General features: G+C 43.7%; 2 protein-coding genes across 2 annotated transcripts in view; one reads left to right on the top strand and one right to left on the bottom strand.

Annotated features, from left to right (window-relative positions):
• Window positions 1-5,535: 5,535 nt before the first annotated feature.
• mrpl22 (mitochondrial ribosomal protein L22) lies at window positions 5,536-9,601 on the bottom strand. Its single transcript, XM_072445538.1, has 7 exons — window positions 9,573-9,601; window positions 9,453-9,495; window positions 8,120-8,252; window positions 7,973-8,038; window positions 7,285-7,362; window positions 6,450-6,519; window positions 5,536-6,143 (listed from the first exon to the last, which is right to left on the bottom strand). Exons 1-7 carry the CDS (start codon window positions 9,595-9,597, stop codon window positions 5,935-5,937), a joined length of 624 nt encoding a protein of 207 aa, XP_072301639.1. The 5' UTR covers window positions 9,598-9,601; the 3' UTR covers window positions 5,536-5,934.
• A 245-nt stretch (window positions 9,602-9,846) lies between these two features.
• Window positions 9,847-23,034, top strand: part of gemin5 (gem (nuclear organelle) associated protein 5) — a 33,865-nt gene continuing 20,677 nt past the window's right edge. The window contains exons 1-11 of the mRNA XM_072445979.1: window positions 9,847-10,099; window positions 11,645-11,799; window positions 12,362-12,543; window positions 17,731-17,882; window positions 18,630-18,713; window positions 18,795-18,921; window positions 19,634-19,796; window positions 20,436-20,645; window positions 21,295-21,380; window positions 21,922-22,004; window positions 22,615-22,751. Coding sequence (XP_072302080.1) covers window positions 9,958-10,099; window positions 11,645-11,799; window positions 12,362-12,543; window positions 17,731-17,882; window positions 18,630-18,713; window positions 18,795-18,921; window positions 19,634-19,796; window positions 20,436-20,645; window positions 21,295-21,380; window positions 21,922-22,004; window positions 22,615-22,751 — 1,521 coding nt within the window. The 5' untranslated portion in view covers window positions 9,847-9,957. The remainder of the gene's footprint in view (window positions 10,100-11,644; window positions 11,800-12,361; window positions 12,544-17,730; window positions 17,883-18,629; window positions 18,714-18,794; window positions 18,922-19,633; window positions 19,797-20,435; window positions 20,646-21,294; window positions 21,381-21,921; window positions 22,005-22,614; window positions 22,752-23,034) is intronic.

Genomic DNA, 23,034 nt, shown 5'->3' with positions numbered 1-23,034 from the left:
TGTCGCCGCCATCTTGGATTTAGTAATTTCCGTCCATGCTTCCGTCCCGATTCCCTATATGATCTAGTGCTAACCCTTGCAAAAGTGTTAAAATCCATGGAACTTTTCCTCATTTTGTCACGTCTCAACCACAAACTTGAATAAACTGCAACATAAAACGACAGACAATTGTGAAGTGGAAGGAAAACGCTACATGCGCTGGTGATATTATAATCGGTGCAAAAGACAACGGCTTCGCGGTCCTGTCGTCTCGACACATTATGCGCAATTATTTGTCTGAATATTCTAAACATCACAATACAGACCTCTTTGAGCTGCGATGTGCAAAGAACTTTCGTACTTGATTGTTCTGATTCCTAAATTCAACATCGTTCATGGCAAAAATAATTCAGATTAAACGATAAAAAAGATGAAATGAAGTGCTCCAAACACAGAAAACCAGCCTTAAAACATTCCTAAAAATTTGTACATTCCAAATATGGCGCAATATTGTCACCTTTTAAAACAAATAATAAACAGGTAACGTTGTATCTTTATTTAAAAACCCTTCCATAAAATCGATTTAGCAGCAGATTTCAATCCCGATTTGACTGAAGCTGTGACCTGTGAGTTTGGTTTGTTCAGTGGAGCCTCGTCAAAAGCAGCGCAACAGCAACACCTGCTGGACAGACTTGAGATGTTCTTACACCCTTTTTTCCCTTTTAAATGTTTATTAAGATAGATTCAGTTTGCATTTACACAGACAGATACATATGATGTCTTGTTAAGATGTATTTTTATGAGTACTTCTGGTTTTCTTGGTGCTTTTCTCTGTGGGTTTCCCCTTCCTGCGTTTTTGGTCCAGTTTCAGATGAGTTTTTGTGGAGGCCAGTGTCAGGCTCATCTGGGACCTTCTGTGTTTGTGTTCAAAATAAATGACTTCAGCCCCGAGGCTCCTCCACAGCAAAGTGCATGGGATTGTTTCATTTGTTTCTCGGTCTGTGTCTCCAGAGTGACCGCACACTGACCGCTCGGGTTCAGACGTGGAACAAGGGGAAATGTCTGCTAACAAAGCGAATGTCAGTCGGAATCAGATCAGTTTTACTGCCGTCGTCAGCGAACAAAACTCACAAACGAGTAAGTTTCCTCTGCGAAATGACGCAACGCGGACAGTCAACGATTATGTACATTGCACATTGAGAATTTTTAAATGTATTTCTAATCAAATAAATGTTGAAATATGGAGACCAAAGGCTTTTTCGATATTATGAATAAAGTATCACAGATAAATTGTGTTTTGACTTATTCTATTGCTAATGCCAATGTCTTATTATAAAAGATAAAACAGTTACATCATAAAGATGGTAATGCTTTGAAGTGTTTGACTTGTCTGTGATTTTATTAGATTTCTTAGGAAAATGAAAGCACACTTTAATTCAATAAATGAAATATATTTGTATAACTTAATGACATACTCTGGAACAATTCAGGAAAAGCATGAACATCTCCTGAGTGCACCTTTAACACGCTCCAGTGATGTTTGACCTGTGGACCTGGATCCTCCTCATCTGTCCTGGTTTAGACCTGGTTTAGTCCTGGTTTAGACCTGCTTTCGCTGCGTCTAGAGCAGAGCCGGAGCCAGACATTCGAAACATCCGGGGCTTAGCCCAAAAAGAAAGGGAGGGGGTTCATTCTGGCCAATATGATGTGGTTTTAGTGCAGTTACAGAAAGTAACCCTCCAAAGGCAAAGACAGACTTTTTGCCTTCTGAGAGAGCTCCTCCCTCCAAAAAACGTTGAACAGAACAGCAGAGGTGACATTTAGTTATTCAAGACATTGTACATCTTGCTGTTCTTTAAAACAATCAGTGACAAAACAAATGTGAAAAACATGCTGCTAACAGGGCTCAAACTCACAACACTAAGGTCCACAGACTGATGCTCTGCTGCTCTGTGATCTAGGCTAGTCAGCTATTGGAAAATTAAGTGCTGCTTTAGAATTAGACTGATCTTTATTGAAAGTAAAAGTCAGTCTTACATTTAGCAGACACCTTCAACAGTGAGCTGTTTGTTCTGTAGTTTCTCTGCTTTAGCTTTGTAGATGAATAAAACCTGAGCCACTGCTACACAGACAACCACAATGAATTCATGGTTTGAACGATCATGTGCTGTTGTTGTCTATTCTACGTTAGATAAACTTTCTTTTGCAGCACATGTTCTGAATGTCTCTTTTTTCCAGTCGATCTGCTCTTATTTATGTCCTTCACTTTTTGCAAAACCTCAGTTAAATGATAGAAAAGGCCAAATTGGTCCGATTGCGTGACATGCTGTAAACACTGCGCACTTTCTACGCTCCCGCCCACTTTCTACATGCAGCCAATCATACATTAGTTCAACAAAAATAACCAATGAAACGAGTAGAGAGAATTGAAGCCACTGCTGGATTCGAGGCCTGGTGACCTGCGTTCCAACCGAACGCTCTACCTGTTGCGCTATACACATAGTCACGTCAAGATGCATTTTTAAAAGATTAAAAGATCCGGGGCTTTTGGACAGAGATCCGGGGCTCAAGCCCCAAAGCCAGGGCCTGGCTCCGCCCATGGTCTAGAGTCACTTCCGCATTACTGTAGTCTCATTTCTCTGTGAACATGAGCCTGATTGTAAAAAAACACACAGCGTTTTGAAGCTTCAAATACAGTGACCACTGTCCACTGACGTCTTCTTAAACACTTACGCTTCATGCTAGAGCGCCCCCTGGTGGCCATTAGACAGTAAAATGATATAAATTAGATGCAAGTTGTATTGGCCGCAGAGTTCAAAGCGTGGAACAAAGTAGCAGCTTAAAGTCTGAAAAGTACGGTATATATTTAACCACATTGAGATTAAAAACCTCTTTTCCGAGGGAGTCCTCGCCAAATGTTCACACAGTTACAACAAATATTAAAATAATTTTAACATTATGGAAGCGTTCAACTTGGTTTTGAAGTATATTGTGAAATCATGACTTTGTAACAAAAGGAGGCAAGGCAAGTTTATTTGTAGAGCACAAATCATACACAAGGCAAATAAAAGTGCTTCACACAACAGGGGAAAATGCATTAAAATCACAAAGACATGAAATAAATCATCAAACCTTCATTTCTATTCATAAGATAATCCTTTATTGTCCCACGTGGGGAAATTTCATTGGTGCAACGCAGGTAGATACAAAGGTAGATACAGAAGAACAGATCACTTATAGGAAGTCTGAAAAACACTTTCAGTAGAAGATCTCCTATAAACAAAAACTCCCATAGACAAATAAATAAATAAATACATAAATACCATTGCATGTGATCACGACAGTAATTGCACATGAATATGTGTCACGACGGCACATAGATTGCACATGAATTTCACAGTAATTGCACATGAATCACAACAGTAATTGCACATATGACAGAATTGCACATGGTTAGGTCAGTATTGCGAGTGTTCAGGACTAACAGTGTTTGTTGTAGAGTCTGACAGCAGCAGGAAGGAAAGACCTGCGAAACCTTTCCTTCACACAGCGAGGGTGGATCAGTCTCTCACTGAAGCTGCTCTCCAGAGCGGACAGAGTGTCCTGCAGGGGGTGAGACTCATGGTCAAGCATAGATGTGAATCTAGCCAGGACCCTTCTGTCCCCCACCTCCTGCACCGAGTCCAGAGCACAGCCCAGGACGGAGCTGGACTTCTTGATGACTTTGTCCAGCCTCTTCCTCTCCCTCTCTGTGATGCTGCTGCTCCAGCAGGCCACACCTACAGGAGCTGATGCCACCACAGAGTCGTAGAAGGTCTTCAGGAGTGGCCCTGTCACTCCAAAAGACCTGAGTCTCCTCAGGAGGTAGAGCCAACTCTGGCTCTTCCTTTTCATTCATTTTACCAGTTTTGCTAACATGAATCATGCATTTTGTCCGTGCTTTGTGATCCAGATGGAAAATAAAATCTATGGGCCCACACTGGCAGACACTTCAGACATTCTTTCCCATATTTATTTGACATTGCAATAGTGACAGGCGTCTCCGGGATGGGCACATCGCTTTTAGATTTAGATTATTTCCCATGCTTGACCGTCCCTAGACATCAGCGCGCTATCTGCCTCTGCACACGTCTGGAGAAAAGGAGGCACCTGAACCCTGTTTGTGTCTGATTATAGAAGTATTTTGTCTCTCAAAGCAGTTTTAAAGCCGAGCACATTTTAAAATTTGTGAATATAAAGTATATTGAGGGTTTGTGAGAGCGAGACAGATTAAAAAAACTATTTTGAGTGCAATTTTCCAATTTTGCCAGTGGAAAAAAGAACAAATATCAAAACCAACAAGTCAAATAACTGGGACGTTCCCAATAAATAAATCCAAACTGGTCACAACTAGACGTATTGCATCATTCCCTCCACGTCCTGAAAGCCAGCGGCCGGTGAAGCGTCGCTCTGGAGCCACAGATTGGGAAACAAATAGGAAAACAGGGGCACTTTACGGCGGAGGAGCCTCGGGGGCTAAGTCATTTACTCCCGACACAAACGCAGAAGGTCCCAGAAGGATTGGAGCAGAACGACCTTCACGAAAGCACCTCTGAGCCGTAAGACGACTCACAAGGTTTGTTTTACTAATAATACCTCATAAAGCATCTTACAGAAAAAAACCCCGCCAATGTTCATTTCACATTGTGCGCAGAAAACTGTGTTTTAGTTGAATTTTGTAACTTCAGTATTTTAAGTGGTAGTTTAGGTATTTATATGATTCGTATATTGAATCTAATGGAGGAATTGGTCAACTGTATTTTCAGAAGAACTGCTTACAATAAACTATACATTGAATTATATGAAATGTGTGTATTTTTTGCTGCGAAGGAGTTGTTTATTTATCTAGTGTTCGTGGTGGAAGTTTGTATATTGTGCTGACGTGTCCTGGCTCCACAGTTAAAATATAAATAATATCTCCTTAAAGTGGTTTTAATGATTGTTTGATTTTGACTTTATTTGGTGTGTTTATACCTGTCGTACACATGCTTTATAGTTTTACACCAATCAAGCAGGTATTTGTGGCAAAAATGTAAAGAAATCTGTAGAAAATGACAGGAAAAAGTTGATGCACGGTGGCAAAGGCGGTTAGCCTCCCAAGATCATGGGTTCGATTCCGGGACCAGACCAACATCACATGATCTCTCTGGGTGGAGTCTGCATGTCTTCCCCGTGTTACCGTGGGATCTCTCCGGCTCCTCCCACCGTCCAAAGACATGCATGTGTTAGGCAAAATTGGCAACTCTAAATTGGCCCTAGTGAGTGAAGTGAGAATGAATGTTTATCTGTGTGTCTATGTCTGTTGGCCCTGCGATGAGTTGGCCACTGTCTAGGGTGTACCCCACCTGAGGCCCAAAGTCACTGGGATAGGCTCCAGTCACCCGCGACCCCGAAAGGGAAAAAGCGGTAGAAAATGAATTAATGTTTTGAGAGACAAAAAAAAATTAATTCATTCAACAAAATAAAGTCACTCTCATTTATTTTTATTTGTAAAATTAAAAGAAAAGTGACATTAGATTAGTTTTTGCCCAGTGTTTTGTAGTTGATGACATCACAGTAGGAAATTACCCAGCAATCAGGAAGTGAAATTATTAACCTAAAAAAAAAGCTTTTTTGTGATTACATTTTTTAACAAACAAAATTCTTAATATATTTATCTCAACTGCGTTTTGGTTCAATGAGTTGTCCAACCTGTAGGGGGCACAGAAAAAAAAAGCTACAGCTCAAAGAAATGTCACGAAACAAGAATCCAAACCGGTCAACGCTCCTCAGAGACACAATTAAAATGCAAACCTTTTACTCTGATATACATTTTCACCACCAAAACCAGAGCATTTGACAACCTTTTGCCATTAAGAGTGTAAAAAGTCATAATCGATCCTCGAGCGCGTCATTGTCCGCTCGACACGTTTGAGCTCAGAGACTGTGGATGATGGTGCGGCTCTTCAGGCCCTGCACGTACTCTCTCGCCGCGTCCAGGCTGGTCTTCTCCAGCTTCTTGGGCGGCGGGCCCTCAACCAGTTTGACGAAGTAGTGACAGTAGACCCGGTCCATGATGCCGTGCATGCCTCTGCCGTGATAGCGGATCCGCTTCAGGTATTTGCCTTTGCCGGACGCGGATTCGGCTGGGGAAAAAAAGGACAGGAATAAATACACGTTTCAATGAGGAAGGCGTGTCCAACATCAAATAGGTTTGAATCTGAACAAATCAATGACTCTGATGTCTAAGGATGTGTGTTTTAAAAGGTTTTTGGCCACAGAAACACCTCCACGTTTCAGGATATCGGGACATAGTTGGTTTTAAAATAGTATTAAAAGTAGTGTTGAGCAATTAATCTTTTTTTTTTTTTTAAATCAATGTGTTTGTTTGGTAATCGGACATAATTACAAAATAAAGTGTGCAGCGGTCAAACAGGAACAGTATTCCTCACCCAAATACAGGTTGGACTGGAACTCCACATTGTGGTTTTTCACTGCCATTTCCTGAGCTTCAAGGAGAACCTGGAACGTAAGAGGATGAATAATACTCGTGGTGAATAAAAGGCAAAAAGAAACGTCCGTAGACTCTGTAAAATGTTCGTCATCAAAATGTTCAAAAGTGAAGTAATAAATAGGTGTTTTTAACAGCAAAATAGTCAATTTTCCAGAGCAGAAATGTCAATTAGTTTGCTTTTCTATAACAAAGAAGAGAAACAATACTCAACCCCAACCTCAAACTGTATTTAAGCTTCATAAAATACTAAGGAATGGGCTAGTTACTCCAGGCTGATTTTGATACTGCGTCGACAATACAAAAGCTCTTTTTTTGACACAAAATGTATTTACTTTCTTCATGTTATCATGAGGTCTTACACTAGTTCTGATAAAGCTCAAGGTTGTTCTAAAACTGTTGAGGAAAGTCACATTTTGTTCAGTTTGTGTTTCCCAGCAACAATACTTTCTCAACCGAGTGCCCAGTTTTAGGATTGATTGGTTTATGACAGTTAACGACACTGTTAAATCTCCAGTAAATGCAGTGAAATCCAAAGTTAAATATGTTTAAAGCAGCTCTGAGGACCTTTAACAAGAACGCCTGGATTGTTCATATTTTGTGACATTCTGAGGTTAATCCCAGTTTCTAGATGAAATCACTAAACCTTGTTCCTCAATCACGCAGCTTGACTGGCCCCTACTGGATGTAGCGCATTACTACACCTCCTCCAGTGAAATAAATTTGTATAAGTATTTGTTTGGCCTTTACTCAAAAATGTAAACTAATTTCCTTACGTCTTTCATGAACTTGGCTCCTTTCTTGTCGTTAAACTCTAGTTGGGCAATTGCTTCGTCGATGCTCAAGCCTCTGACCTGTAAAAACAAGCCAAAAAAGGTCAAAAAAAGGATGCATGTGACGTTTCAAACTACCGGTGTTGAAGTATGAACTGCAAAAAGGCTCAATAAACATACGATTGCTCTTTTTCTTGCTCCTTTCAGTCCATTTTTGTACGTTTAAAGTGACATATGACAATTGTTTACGATCGTCTAATTTTGACTTTATTTGGTTTAAATGTCTGGTGCAGTACATATAAATTATAGTTTTACACCAATCGAGCAGGTATTTGTGCAGAAAATGTTGAAAAATCTCTAGAAATTCCAGTCAAAGTTTATACAGAATTTACACAAAGAAACCAATGTTTTGACTCTCTAAACATGAATTCCACAAATTAAAGTCACTCTCGTATATTTTTATTTGTCAAATTAAAATAAATGTGACATCGGATGAGTTTTGGCCCAGTGCTTGCTGGGTAATTTCCTAGTGTGATGTCATCAATGACAAACAGGAAGTTAAATTATAAACCTAAAAAAATTACTATTTTGCGATCACATTTATACAATTTTTAGCAACATTTAAACAATTTATCTTAACTGTGTTTTAGTTCAGTGAGTCGTGCGACCTGTAGTGGGCACTTTAACTCACCAGTTTGGCTAAATACCACAGCTTGTCTTTGCTGTATTTGAACTGCCTCTTGCTGTGGTAGATTTCCTGCACAAAACACATGACATTTGACCATTTTCAGCACGTTTCCTTCATTTACTTAACGTCTGTGGAGCAGCGCGTACGTACGGCCGGTCGCCGCGGCTCGTCCGGCCGCTGGGGAGGATAAACCTTCAGATTCTTCTCGTCCCACAGTCGTCCCTGCGAAGCGACGCCGGTGTGAAAACACGACAGCTGCTGCGGAGCGGTCGCCCACGGCAACCTGGGAAGAAGTTTCGACGGGTTAAGAATGTCACCATGGTAAATGAGCCGTGCTGATACTGACGATTGTTTATCGGCTAATAATGTGACATGTGCATGAGAAAGATTGACTGAATTTGACCAGGGTGAAGCTGGGGATCCTGGTGCAGCACGTTTATGGACAAAGGAGTGTTTTCATCAAGTGCGATAAACGTACACATTTTCCGTGTCATTTTGGGGCGATTGCGGCTCAAGATGAGTCATAAATGTCCCGACGTCAAATTTCAGGAAAAAACATCATAACATAAAACAATAGAAATGGGAAAATAATAGCAAATATATAAAATAAGGCATGCATAAATAAAGATTGACTACATAAACAGATAGACTATTGATTTTTATCAAATTCTTGGTATTTTAAATGTACTGCTCATTTCGATTGTGTAATGACAAAGGAAAAACAAATAGAAGATTTACAAGATCATTAATAACCCTGAACACGTAATACCGTCATATTCATGTGCAATTACTGTCGTACTCACATGCAATAATGTCACATTCATGTGCATATAATTGATGTAAATAGTGTTTATTTTACCATTATTATTAGTATTATTTTGTCTTACGCTAGCTGTTTTTATTTCATCTTTATTTATTTTCCCCCTCCATTCCTTATTAAGACATAAGAGGTTCTGTCTATAGGAGTTTTTGTTTATAAGAGTTCTTCTATTAAGAGTGTTTTTTTAAACTTCCTATAAGTTATCTGTCCTTTTCCTCTGTATCTACCTGCGTTACAACAACGAAATTCCCCCATGTGTGGACAGTAAAGGAATATCTTATCTTATAACTACAATCCTGTTTATTGTTAAGCCGGGTTTAATAATTATTACATTAGTATATTATATTCAGATTTAACTAGAAAGGTTTATTTAATGATTATTGATACACATGGAACAAAACAAAAAAACGCAGGAACAAATATTAATAAGTGAATGCAGCAAAAAACGATAAGGAACACGTTTAAAAAAAAAAAAAAAAAAAAAAAACTGGAGTGTAATAGCTAAAAAAATACAGCAAAGTCCCGCCACTCACGCGCCAAATAAATAGCATGTATTTATTATTAAAGTAAAGTTATCAGTGATGCAGCGCGTCCTTCGGAATGCTAAAGCTAAAGTAGCCTGCGGACACTTTACCCGTTTAACTGACACGTTTGCACACTTACCGGGACTGCACCAGCCGCTGCAACGTCCCGATAAAAGCTACACCTAAGAATAAAGTCGACAAGTTATTTGAATGAAGTTAAAGTGTATATCAGTCGAATATTGTGGTCGGCTTTCCTCACCTCGTCCTGTCAACGAGGTCGCCATTTTGGATTTTACGAGTTTCAAACCGCATTTACGACATGCACGTTACCATGGTGAATTGTAAAATAATTGCAGCATTTGAAACCACAATCAGTATTTTTATTTTTTATTGAAAATTGTCCAAAGAATACCTTGTCAAGTTGGATAACGTTAATTAAAACCTAAACATTTGAACGTGCCTGTTTTAATTATGTCCTGCGCCAGACACCGTAGGCAGCACCGGTAGCTTTACGACAGAAGTGATCAGTATGCGGCAGTCAACGCGGTTCCCTGCGACATGTGTGAGACGTGAGATGCTCGGTTGAAACGTTTTCGCCCCGTTAAACCTGAAACTACAAAAATAAGCACGCGCCGAGGGACGAGATGCACGAGCGCTGCCTTCCCGCGGCTCCGAACTGGTACTGCTCCCGGTGCAGTGACATCAGCAGCTCCGGTCTGCTCGGCTTCGGGGCCAAAAATGCCGTGTGTCTAGCCCAGGTGTCCGCCTCCAGCTGCCGGGTCACAGGTAGCTATATCAGAAACAAATTCAAAAGTGTCAGAAATTGGTTTACACCATCAGAAAGGTCATGGTAACCGGAGTGTAATACTTTTGGAATAATAAAGTTATCCCAAAAAACAAGGGAGATATTCAGGTTTTAAGATTGTCATATTGACCACACGTAAAAAAGCTGTGACTCCTGCTCTCCAGTGGTCAGTGCTGTCCAGTGGTCAGTGCTGTCCAGTGGTCAGTGCTGTCCAGTGGTTAGCGCTGCTGCTGTCACCTGTGTGCACAACCACCACAGAGCCAGTCAGTGTTACTGGGTTCATGCATCTAACCACGTCATATTATTTGCTGATACTGTATGTCAAAAAGTTATTGAAAGGGTTTCATTAAATGTTGATCACGATTATTGAGACTAAACAACAGTGAAATCTTTAATTTTCTTTCATTCCCGAAGTCTGACATGTGACTGTTCCTCAAGTTTAAGTTAAATGTGGCTAAAAACCGCCTGATAAAAACATTTTTTTTACATTTAGGTCTATTTTTTGGATGATAGATTGAACTTAAAATACTTAATTTAAAAAACGAACCTATAACAACTATGGGCCGATAGCTCTGGCAAGTTCACTATCCAAAGTGGCCAAGATGATTCTTATAACCAGACATGAGCCGTATCCGTACAGCACGGCTCACCGGTTTGGCTTTAAGCGGAGTCATGGCACGGACATCTTCGCAATGGAGATATTGCATAAATGTAACTCCCAAAGTTCATGTGTTTTCTGGATGCGTCTAAAGCGTTTGATTTACTGTGAACAATTGTGTCTCAAACTTGCTAACAGAGCCGTTCCTCACTAGAATGCTTATCTTCTGGTCTTCCTGTCAGTCTGTGCAGGTGAAATGAGTGAATCTATTGGAAGAACCATACGGGGTCAGTAATGGAGTTCACCAGGGCGGAGTCTTGTCCCCTCTTTTGTTTAATATTTATATGGATGACTAGGGATGACCAACATGTATAACTTTTTTTCTCTGGCTGTTTTTGTCACATTTAACTTAATTTTGTCTTTTAGAAAGCACAATTTTGTAAAGCTGGTCGCAAACTGGAGGAGCAGTGACACGTTAGACGATGGGAATGAAGGAAAATTAAAGATTTCACTGTTATTTAGTCTCAATAATCGTTAAATTCTGATGTTTTTTTTCACAAAAAATTGATATCGTGACATTCCTATTGATGACCTGTCTGTGCAATTGAATGAATGTAAAACTGGCTGTTTTGTTGGAGATTATTTTTGTCATCATCTGCCTCTGTGTTCTGTTAATTGTGTCTGTTAGAATTGCTTTTCGATTTAGATTAACTGTGCGGCGTTAGCAACAAGTAACTGACCGAGTTAAGTCGCTGGTCGTCACTGCAGACGGACAATGCTGTGCGATTATGTTGAATGTACCGTATATGTATAGTCTGTGCTTTTTAAATGTCGATTTTTGCTGTCTGCACTTCGCCCTCGGGTTCTGGCTGAATAAAGGTGAATAAATAAAGGTATCGCTCTCGTGCGGCTCTGGTGTTGTTTGCAGGCGAGCTGGTGGGCCACAGAGACTTGGTGTCCAGTTTCTGCTTCTGTCATCACGCGGGACAGAGCCACATTTGCGTCAGCGCCTCCTGCGACGGGACCGTGCGATTCTGGGACTCGGGAACTCAAAAGCTTCTGAAGGAGATCGCGGCGCATCAGGTCAGACGCCGTCAAAAAGCGATTGAACGTGAAAGGAGACCACTGCAGTTTATGCTTGGAATGTGTTTGCTATGCGTTTCATATTTTAGTTTTTGTGTTGTGTTGCAGTGTAATCGTGAGAACGTAAAAATTATGATCAGGAGTACTGTATTTTAGAAGCAGCATTAAGTCGTTTCAATTCAATTTATACTCTCAATCTCACGTTAATATAAAATGCTTTCAGAAAGTTATTTTCTTATAGATTTCTGTTCCAAAAGTACAGTAGGTGACCAGCTTTATGAAATCTAAAGGATTTCACTTTTGTTTTGTGTCAATAATCGTTACATTTTGATGATTCTTTTCACCATAATTGCAACACAACATTGGACGTTGTTAAAAAAAATTAAAGAAACTGTTTATCAATGCTAAAACAACACTGCCATGAATTGCAGAACACGTTTTGTAGAGTACAAACTACAGGTGTAGCAGCGTTTAAACATTAGCGAGACGGGATGTTTGACAGTTGGAAAAGTGCAGCCTTTTGTGACTTGCGACCGCTTCTCGTCTTTTCCCCCATCCTCAGAACCCGGTGTCGGCGGTGCACTGGTCTCCCGTGGACAAAAACCTGGTGGTTTCCGGAGACGAGAAGGGCGTGGTCACGTGCCACTGGTTCCACACCGGCGACAGCAGCAGCTTCTTCCCCGAGCCGCGCACCGTCGTCTGCCTCAGCTGCTCGCCTCGCGTCTGGAGCCAGGTCGCCATCGGGTAAGAATCACCTCCGCCGCTACGTCCACAAAAAACAAACACCAGGCGGGACCAGAGCGCGAGGCAAAACTGAAACTCCAAAATAAAAGTCCCATTTAGTCCATTGTTTATCAAATTTGTGTATTTTGCATGCCATCCATCCATCCATCCATCTTCTGCCGCTTTATCCGGGGCCGGGTCGCGGGGGCAGCAGTCTGAGCAGGGACTCCCAGACTTCCTTCTCCCCAGACACTTCCTCTAACTCCTCCGGGGGGATCCCGAGGCGTTCCCAGGCCAGCCGAGAGACATAGTCTCTCCAGCGTGTCCTGGGTCTTCCCCGGGGCCTCTTCCCGGTGGGACATGCCTGAAACACCTCCCGAGGGAGGCGCCCAGGAGGCATCCGAAACAGATGCCCGAGCCACCTCAGCTGGCTCCTCTCGACGTGGAGGAGCAGCGGCTCTACTCCGAGCTCCCCCCGTGTGGCCGAGCTCCTCACCTTATCTCTAAGGGAGCGCCCAGCCACACGGCGGAGGAAACTCATTTCGACCGCTTGTATCCGCGATCTTGTTCTTTCGGTCACTACCCAAAGCTCATGACCATAGGTGAGGGTAGGAACGTAGACCGACCGGTAAATAGAGAGCTTTGCCTTTCGGCTCAGCTCCCTCTTTACCACAACGGTCCGATGCAGCGACTGCATCACTGCAGCCGCTGCACCGATCCGCCTGTCGATCTCACGCTCCATCCTTCCCTCACTCGTGAACAAGACCCCGAGATACTTGAACTCCTCCACTTGGGGCAAGGACACCCCACCCACCTGGAGAGGGCAAGCCACCTTTTTCCGGTCGAGAACCATGGCCTCGGATTTGGAGGTGCTGATTCTCATCCCAGCCGCTTCACACTCGGCTGCAAACCGTCCCAGTGCATGTTGCAGGTCCAGGTTTGATGTAGCCATCAGGACAACATCGTCTGCAAACAGCAGAGATGAGATCCTGTGGTCCCCAAACCGGACACCCTCCGACCCCTGACTGCGCCTAGAAATTCTGTCCATAAAAATTATGAACAGAACCGGTGACAAAGGGCAGCCCTGGCGGAGTCCAACATGCACTGGGAACAGGTCTGACTTACTGCCGGCAATGCGAACACAGCTCCTGCTCCGGTCATACAGGGACCGGACAGCCCTGAGCAAAGGGCCCCGGACCCCGTACTCCCGGAGCACCCCCCAAAGGACACCCCGAGGGACACGGTCGAAAGCCTTCTCCAGATCCACAAAGCACATGTGGACTGGTTGGGCAAACTCCCATGAGCCCTCGAGCACCCGATGGAGGGTATAGAGCTGGTCCAGTGTTCCACGACCGGGACGAAAACCACTCTGCTCCTCCTGAATCCGAGGTTCGACTATCGGTCGGATTCTCCTCTCCAGTACCTTGGAATAGACCTTACCCGGGAGGCTGAGGAGTGTGATCCCTCTGTAGTTGGAACACACCCTCCGGTCCCCCTTCTTGAACAGAGGGACCACCACCCCGGTCTGCCAGTCCAGAGGCACGGTCCCCGAACGCCACGCGATGTTGCAGAGACGTGTCAACCAAGACAGTCCTACAACATCCAGATACTTTAGGTACTCAGGGCGGATCTCATCCACCCCCGGAGCCCTGCCACCGAGGAGTTTGCGAACAACCTCAGTGACTTCAGCTTGGATTATGGATGAGCCAGCCTCCGAGTCCCCGGTCTCTACTTCCTCTTCGGAAGACGTGACTGAGGGATTAAGGAGATCCACAAAGTATTCCTTCCACCGTCCGACGACATCCCCAGTTGAGGTCAGCAGGCCTCCACCCGCACCGTAAACGGTGTTGGTGAGACACTGCTTCCCCCTCCTGAGGCGCCGGACGGTTTGCCAGAATTTCTTTGGTGCCGACCGATAGTCCTCCTCCATGGCCTCCCCGAACTCCTCCCAGGCCCGGGTTTTTGCCTCTGCGACAGCACGAGCCGCGGCTCGCTTGGCCTGCCGATACCCGTCGATGACCTCCGGAGACCTACAAGCCAGAGTGGCCTCCTTCTTCAGTCTGACGGCATCCCTTACTTCCGGTGTCCACCACCGGGTTCGGGGGTTGCCGCCACGACAGGCACCGGAGACCTTGCGACCACAACTCCGAGCAGCCGCATCAACAATGGAGGCGGAGAACATGGTCCACTCGGACTCAATGTCCCCAACCTCCCCCGGGACATGGGAGAAGCTCTCCCGGAGGTGCGAGTTGAATACCCTACTGACAGAGGGCTCCACTAGACGTTCCCAACAGACCCTCACAATGCGCTTGGGTCTGCCAAGTCTGTCCGGCTTCCTCCTCCGCCAGCGGATCCAACTCACCACCAGGTGGTGATCGGTTGACAACTCTGCCCCTCTCTTCACCCGAGTGTCCAAGACGCGCGGCCGGAGGTCTGATGACACGACAACAAAGTCGATCATTGACCTCCGGCCTAGGGTGTCCTGGTGCCATGTGCACTGTGCACAACACCCTTGTGCTTGAACATGGTGTTCGTTATGGACAATCCGTGGCTAGCACAGAAGTCCAATAACTGAACACCGCTCGGGTTCAGATCGGGGAAGCCGTTCTTCCCGATCACCCCTCTCCAGGTGTCACTGTCATTGCCCACGTGGGCGTTGAAGTCCCCCAGTAGAACAACGGAGTCCCCGGTCGGTGCACTGTCCAGTACCCCAAGGACTCCAAGAAGGCCGGGTACTCTGCACTGCTGTTCGGCCCGTAGGCCGCCACAACAGTGAGAGACCTGTCCCCCACCCGAAGGCAGAGGGACACGACCCTCTCGTTCACCGGGGTAAACTCCAACACGTGGCGGCTGAGCTGAGGGGCTATCAGCAAGCCCACACCAGCCCGCCGCCTCTCCCCGCGGGCAACACCAGAGAAGTGGAGCGTCCAGCCCCTCTCGAGGAGATGGGTTCCAGAGCCCAAACTGTGCGTGGAGGTGAGGCCGACTATATCTAGTCGGTATCGCTCAACCTCCCGCACAAGCTCAGGCTCTTTCCCCCCCAGCGAGGTGACATTCCATGTCCCCAGAGTTAGTCTCTGTGTGGAGATCTGGTCGCCGAGGCCCCTGCCGTCGACTGCCGCCCAGATCTCTCTGCACCGACCCCTTATGGATCCTCCTGCGGGTGGTGGGCCCACGGGAGGGCGGCCCCACGTCGCTCTTTCGGGCTGTGCCCGGCCGGGCCCCGTGGGGTAAGACCCGGCCACCAGGCGCTCGCCATGGAGCACCCATCCCAGGCCTGGCTCCAGGATGGGGCCCCGGTGACGCCGATCCGGGCGACGTAAACGGCCTTGTTCGTGTCGTCGTCATAAGAGGCTTCTGAACCGATCTTTGTCCGACCCGTCACCTAGGACCTGTTTGCCTTGGGAGACCCTACCAGGGGCATGAAGCCCCCGACAACATAGCTCCCGGAATCATTCGGGCACTCAAACCCCTCCACCACGTTAAGGTGTCGGTTCAAGGAGAGGCATATTTTGCATGCGTTAATTTTTATTATTTCCGATTATTGTGAGAAAAAAAAAAATAGTCTTGGTTACTGAGCGACCACACAACGGGATTTAAATCTTTAAAGGTGGAATGGACGATTTTTTTCAGCAATTTTTTTTAATCATATTTCCTCGTGGCGCAGATAAATCATTTGTCCTGCCACGTATCAATCATAAAACGCACCTATCGCTCATCTCGTCCCCCCGTTTCCGCGTGCCTAAGCGCATGGATCTATCATAATATAGTTCCCTCAGTGTACGGGGCAAAATGAAGACGGAGAAAGACAGTTCGAGCTGACACAGAAGTGGACAGAAATCTACGGGAGACGAGAGATGTGATGCGCTCCGTTGCGCTAATAAACAAACGCACGTGTGTGTTGTATCAGTCCACACGGGGGAGTGCGCATGCGCACTTCCGCCTGTGTTCTCAAATCGCCGAAAAATCTCGACACTCCGAGTTTAATCTCGACACTCCGAGTCCAGTCCTTCTTCCCGGGCTTCCAGGAGCATGTTCCAAAGGTATCCATCCACTGTGTCCATGGCGGGGGTTTTGAGGCCCAAATACTTAGTCCTATTGGGACGGTGGCGTCGTAATGGTCCACGTTGTCTCGTTAATTTCTGTCCAGTATTTTTTGTGCCACAGGACAGCCAAAGGTTGTTATCTAATCTATGACTATTCCTCAAGCCTGTGAAAACCCGTAAAGTCAATGTGACAAAACCGGCCAGTTAAATTTATGAATGACTGAATGAATGAATATATACAAATAATTAAATAAAATGAATGACTAGGTTGAAAATGAAAATAATAAAAAAGGTGAAAAATGTTCTATGAACACAGTGCATTCTGCTAAAATCTTACTCTTCAGTGTGAGTGTATGTTATGCCTTTGGATTTACATTGTATACATTCCCAGTGTCCCAACAAACCAATATGACAATTGCTGGTACGAAATTATTTGCTCATTTCTTTAACTATTTATGTATTTATTTAGTTACTGACTTACTTAATTACTTGCTTACTTACTTACTGACTAACTGACTTACTGACTAACTGACTTATTGACTTATTAACTTACTTACTGACTTATTGACTTACTTTCTGACTTATTTACTTTCTGACTTATTTACTTACTGACTTATTGACTCACTTATTGACTTACTTACTGACTTATTGACTTACTTTCTGACTTATTGACTTACTTACTTACCGATTAACTGACTTATTTACTTACTTACTGACTTATTGACTTACTAACTTATTGACTTACTTACTTTCTGACTTATTGACTTTCTGACTTATTGACTTAATTTCTTACTTACTGACTTATTGACTCACTCACTTACTTACTGACTTATTGACTTACTTTCTGACTTATTGACTTACTTACTTTCTGACTTATTGACTTTCTGACTTATTGACTTACTTTCTTACTTCATGACTTATTGACATACTTACTTACTGACTTATTTACTTACTGACTTATTGACTCACTCACATACTGACTTATTGACTTACTTACTGACTTATTGACTTACTTTCTGACTTATTGACTTACTTACTTACTTACTGACATACCTTCTTGCTTACTTGCTAACTTGCTGACTGACTTGCTCTTGATATTTTTATGGCCCTCTCGGATGGAAACAATCGTCTCTAAAAGCGGCACATTTGTCCTGTTTTAAAGGTACAAAGACGGGATGATCGTGCTGATCGACGTAAGTAAAAAGGGCGAAGTTTTGCATCGTTTGCGTGGACACGACGACGAGATCCACTCACTGTCCTGGAGGCCTGAGCCCATAGAGAGCGCCCTCCACGGACCGATGGAAGACGCTGAAGGTAAACGCGCCACGGGAGAAGAATCCAACAAAGTCACAATCTGCAAAGGTTTAATGTTGGGAACTTGTGGCTCGATAGTTTACATGAACTGATACAATAATTCTATGTTTGTAGAGCTTCAACTGCAAAGATGGCACTTTTGTACATAATAAGAATAATAAAACAACTCTGTCACATGACCAACATTCCAAACTCTATTTAGATTCAGAGGAATGTTCTCTTTACACATTTTGGTTATTTATTTAAAGGCACTTTTTTAGGTCAAGGTTTTAGACACATTCTTTATAAACCGTCTAATTCTAGTTTTGAAAAGCCGATATCACATTTTGTCTTGTTGATGTGATTATTATAATTTTTCCCGTATTGATAGTTGCTCTAATGACTCTTGTTTTCGTATCTGATTTTTGATACTTTCGACAGCCCTAGTTTGCAACGGAAAATATGTCAAGGAATTGCGGTCCTTGTGATTTCCCAATTTATTTTATTTAAATCAATAAAACAACAATTATCGGAACGACGCAAATCAAAATCATATTTATTCTACCTCTGCACAAGCGATTTGCATATGTAAATGGATAAAAGTCTGTCAAGTCTGTTGTTCTCTCCGTCATTTTTTACCACTGAAATTTATTGTCATAGTTTACGTTGATATTCTTTCCTACAATACAAACCAAGACGTCCACGGCGTAGTGAGTGTTTTGTCCGCGCACATTTACCGAAAATGGCTGTATGTTCCTTTGTTTACAGCCGGTGTTTGGGACGAAGGCTGTTTGTTGGCCTCGGGAAGTAAAGACCAGACGCTGAGGATCTGGAGCACCGACCGAGGCAAAAGTACGCGCCGACAAACTCGTTCTTCAACTAAAACAGTAAATTATGGAAGTCGTGTGCTCGATAATCTGCTTTTATGTTCAGGCGTGGTGACTCTGAAGCTGCCGTATCTGAAGAAAAGAGGCTCCGTGATGGATCCTGGGGTCAAAGAGCGACTGTGGCTCAATGTTCTCTGGCTCAGAAGAACACAGGTCATATCCAGCTGCTTCAGGTCAAACACCCTCATTACAACCTACCGTATTTTCCGGATTATAAGTCGCACCTTTTTTCCTAGTTTTGGCCGGGGTGCTACTTATGCTTACATTTATACTTGTATACTTATACTCCGGAGCGATTTATATGCGATATTATTTGTTATTTTCACACTTCATTTCATACTCCAGTGCAACTTATATATGTTTTTTTCTTCTCTATAATGCATTTTTTTGGCTGGTGCGACTTGTGCTCCGGTGCAACTTATAGTCCGGAAAATACGGTAAATGTTTAGTCCTGACTCTAGGCACCATCAGGAGGCCGGTCCACATTTAGTCCTGACTCTGGAACCAGCAGGAGGCCTGTTCACGTTTAGTCCTGACTCTGGCACCAGCAGGAGGCCTGTTCACGTTTAGTCCTGACTCTGGAACCAGCAGGAGGCCTGTTCACGTTTAGTCCTGACTCTGGCACCAGCAGGAGGCCTGTTCACGTTTAGTCCTGACTCTGGAACCAGCAGGAGGCCTGTTCACGTTTAGTCCTGACTCTGGCACCAGCAGGAGGCCTGTTCACGTTTAGTCCTGACTCTGGCACCAGCAGGAGGCCTGTTCACGTTTAGTCCTGACTCTGGCACCAGCAGGAGGCCGGTTCACATTTAGTCCTGACTCTGGGCACCAGCAGGAGGCCGGTCCATGTTTAAAAATAGCGTAAAACATGTGATGTGTGTGTTATAGTGGTGAGTTGCTGCTGTGGGACCTGCTGAAGTCGGGGAAGCAGAAGTGGAGTCTGTTTGGGTCGAGTTCAGACGGACAGAACCACAACAGAATCGTCTTCAACATGAGCTCGGTCCAAATGCAGGAGCAGCAGCTGCTGCTCTCCACCTCCATGGACAGAGAGGTCAGGCTTTCCTCTGGCCTCAAACTATTTTATTACCAATTTCTTTCGTATTGTCTTTTTTTAAGGCGAGCTACTGCGGTGACTAGGAACACGTCTTAAAATTAGAGGTATCAATTTGAAACTTTGAAACATTTACCCTAAGAAATAAAGCAAAATCAGGCTTAAATGTCTTTTAACAGTATATGTCAACAAAAATAACCGAGAACATTTTGGATTTCTCAGATCTGACTTAAAATTTGCATTAAAAATGTATCAAATTTCCCCATCTTTTTTAAATTTAAAACTTGGAATAAATTAGGTTTAGAATTGAATATGAACAAATTCTTCCGTGCAATCTAAGAATCTTGTCGAGTTCCAAATTGTACAGTTTGGTGTATGTGCGCAGCTGTAAGGGCTGAACTTTATGTCTCTGGGTGATAAAGATAAAAGGCACGTTAGATGTGGTTTGTCATCCTGCTGTCGCTGTAGTAACAGACCAACGTTCTCGCAAAAGCTTCTGGGCACGCGCCGATTGATTTTTAAGGACTCTTCCCCATTCCAAAGATGTGATATTTACTTTAAAATCATGAATTGCCGCAGCGCCGGGATCTCGATGGTTGTCGTTCTGACCTCCTCCGTGTCTTGCTGTGCCGTCCACAGATCAAGTGCTGGGACGCGGGCGCTCTGGAGCTGTGCTGGACCCTGCCCGCTCTGGGGGGCTTCGTCTACGCGCTTTGCTTCTCCCCGCTCGGCTCGGGGACACTCGCCCTCGGGGTCGGGGACAACACCATCCGAGTCTGGAACACGCAGAGCTCCAAAGTGTACGACACGCGCTGCTTCTGGCAAGGAATCAAATCCAAAGTGACGGCGGTAAGAAGCGGCGTCCGTGTTTTCGACGCACTTTTACGTCTCCATCCAAGACGAGATGCAACGACACGAAAACATTAAGAAAAAAACGAGTGAAAACTGGAAATTGGCAATACTATATAAATTCTGTTAGAGACAGACACTTCAATTAGACGACACTTTTGTATTTGGTCTCAGTTTTTAATATATCTATTTCATTTGCTCAGTTGTTCCCCTTAGTTTTTATTGACAACATTTTTTTTGAGTGCCAGGTGATGGTTGCCTGACCAGCCAGTCCCTCCTACATTCTGTTCAAATGCAGAAGGGTCTGGAATCTGACCATTCAGGGCCGTCAAAAAAAACTCCAAGCATGAACCGGTCCAACTACCGCCGCTAATTTGTGTCTCTCAAATGCAGAAGACTTTGTGTCACGTGTCTCTCAAATGCAGAGGACTTTTTGTCTTGTGTCTCTCAAATGCGGAAGACTTTTTGTCTCGTGTCTCTCAAATGCGGAAGATATCCCTCAACTATTTTCGGAACATTCAGAACAAAATATACAAGTTAATTTACCTCAGTTGACGTTGACCCGTGAGCTCAATCCAGTGTCCGAGCTGATTCACACGTTCGGTTCGTCTTTAATTACGTCTCCGTGCGTCTGTTTTGCGTTGTCCAGTTGACGTGGCACCCCCAGCGAGAAGGGGCGCTGGCGTTCGGGACCGACGACGGAAAAGTGGGGATCTACAACGTCTTCTCCAACAAGTAAAAAAACAGTCACACATTTTGCTGATGTAGTGATATAATAGCACTTGACCCAACTACAGTGACTCAAAAGAAAGCCTAATACACTGGTTTGTGCATGTACATTTATAAAACGGAGATGGAAATGTAGCGAGCATGAATAAAAGCGCATTAAAGCGGCTGAATTTACTCAAACTTAGTCGAGAGAAGATTTGCTCATTTCTGTTACACGTTTTATGCACTTTTATTGAAAAGAAAAGTTCAGGCAAACAGAATCCACTCGTTCTTTATTAAGTTCATATTTTCTTTATTTAGCTGAGAAACAAAACGGTGTTCGATATTTAAAGTTTTTTAAAAGTCATGCTCATGTTTCCTAAGAAGCCCAAGACTGGTAAGAATAAACACTAGTTTTTAGGTTATAAATATGCTACAAAATATTTAAAAATATTCAAACATTTTATATAAATGCCCCTGAAAGTTGATCAAAACAAAATATTACATATACTCTGTCAAGCGCACGCCTCCTACACACAGCGGTCAATGGTTCTGTCCTGTCCTTTAGGCCTCCTGAGATCTCCAGCTCCTATCACAAGAAGACGGTCTACACGCTGGCCTGGGGTCCTCCGGTTCCGCCGCTGTCGTTTGGTGAGACGCTACCGCTGACCGTGACGAGAGCTCGCTTTCCCCTTCGTCTTTAGTTTGCGGCGACGCAACCCATAGTGACGTCGGGAACTGTTGTAAAAGTTTGTACAAGTAATTGCGACTAGGCCTGGGCGATGTTGACAAAAAATTATGTTCAACAGAAGTATTTTTTACCATTCCTAGACAAATATGAAAAGTACAGCATATTGTGACTCATTTTAAAGTTTGCCATTTTTTTGTTTTATTCTGCTATAAAAACTATAAAAAACAAACTAATATTTAAATTGTATATTTTCCAAACGACATTTACAATAGTATCTAAATTTAGACACATTGCCCACCTCTAATCAAATTATCCCAGTCTCTTTTAACAACATTTGTGTCAGTTTACGGAGCGTTTATTACTGGAGAGTTTTTCTATTTGGGGCCGTATAGAGCATTTATGCTGCTAAAGTCTGTGCATAATGAGCATGATATAAATGAATGGCTCAAATGATGCAATCCAAGCTGACTGACCTGTGCAGATGATGATTCCGGAGTCTCGTGCCGTTCAGTTTCGTGTGCCGTTCTGAGCGATGTGTGCATTCTGCTTGATGTGTGTTGATGGCCGCAGGTTCGTCGAAGGGAAAGTCGTCCTGCAGTTTGTACAGTTGCGCAGGAGAGGGCGCCATCCTCCAACACGACCCGCACCAACTCAACGGAGAAGCGGCCGACATCGACAAACTCATCAAAGACACCAACAACATCCAGGTTTGGGCCTTAGAGCAGGGCTGGGACTCACAGGGCCTGCTCCATTCCACGCCATACACATAATATACAGTACACATAATATACACATAATATACCCATAATGTACACATAATATACACATGGTATACACATGATGTACACATAATGTACATATAATATACCCAAGATATACCATAATTTACACATGATATACCATAGTATACCATAATATACAGTACCCATAATATTACCATAATATACACATAATATACCATCATATACTATAATATACACATAATATATC

This window comes from Eucyclogobius newberryi, unplaced genomic scaffold (genome assembly GCF_026437365.1).
Source record: "Eucyclogobius newberryi isolate DKJ021-1_F unplaced genomic scaffold, fEucNew1.0.hap1 SCAF_15, whole genome shotgun sequence".
Lineage (NCBI taxonomy): Eukaryota > Metazoa > Chordata > Actinopteri > Gobiiformes > Gobiidae > Eucyclogobius > Eucyclogobius newberryi.
Note: the sequence above shows the minus strand (reverse complement) of the source record. Positions and strands in the feature narration are given on the sequence as shown.

What these genes read in the sequence shown, in the direction of transcription:
- mrpl22 (XM_072445538.1), bottom strand. Translation starts at nt 9,597, where the DNA reads ATGGCGACCTCGTTGACAGGACGAG. An exon ending in GACCTCGTTGACAGGACGAG is followed by an intron (nt 9,496 to 9,572) that starts GTGAGGAAAGCC and finishes CTTTATTCTTAG; the next exon opens with GTGTAGCTTTTATCGGGACG. An exon ending in CCAGTCCAACCTGTATTTGG is followed by an intron (nt 6,144 to 6,449) that starts GTGAGGAATACT and finishes TTTTTTCCCCAG; the next exon opens with CCGAATCCGCGTCCGGCAAA.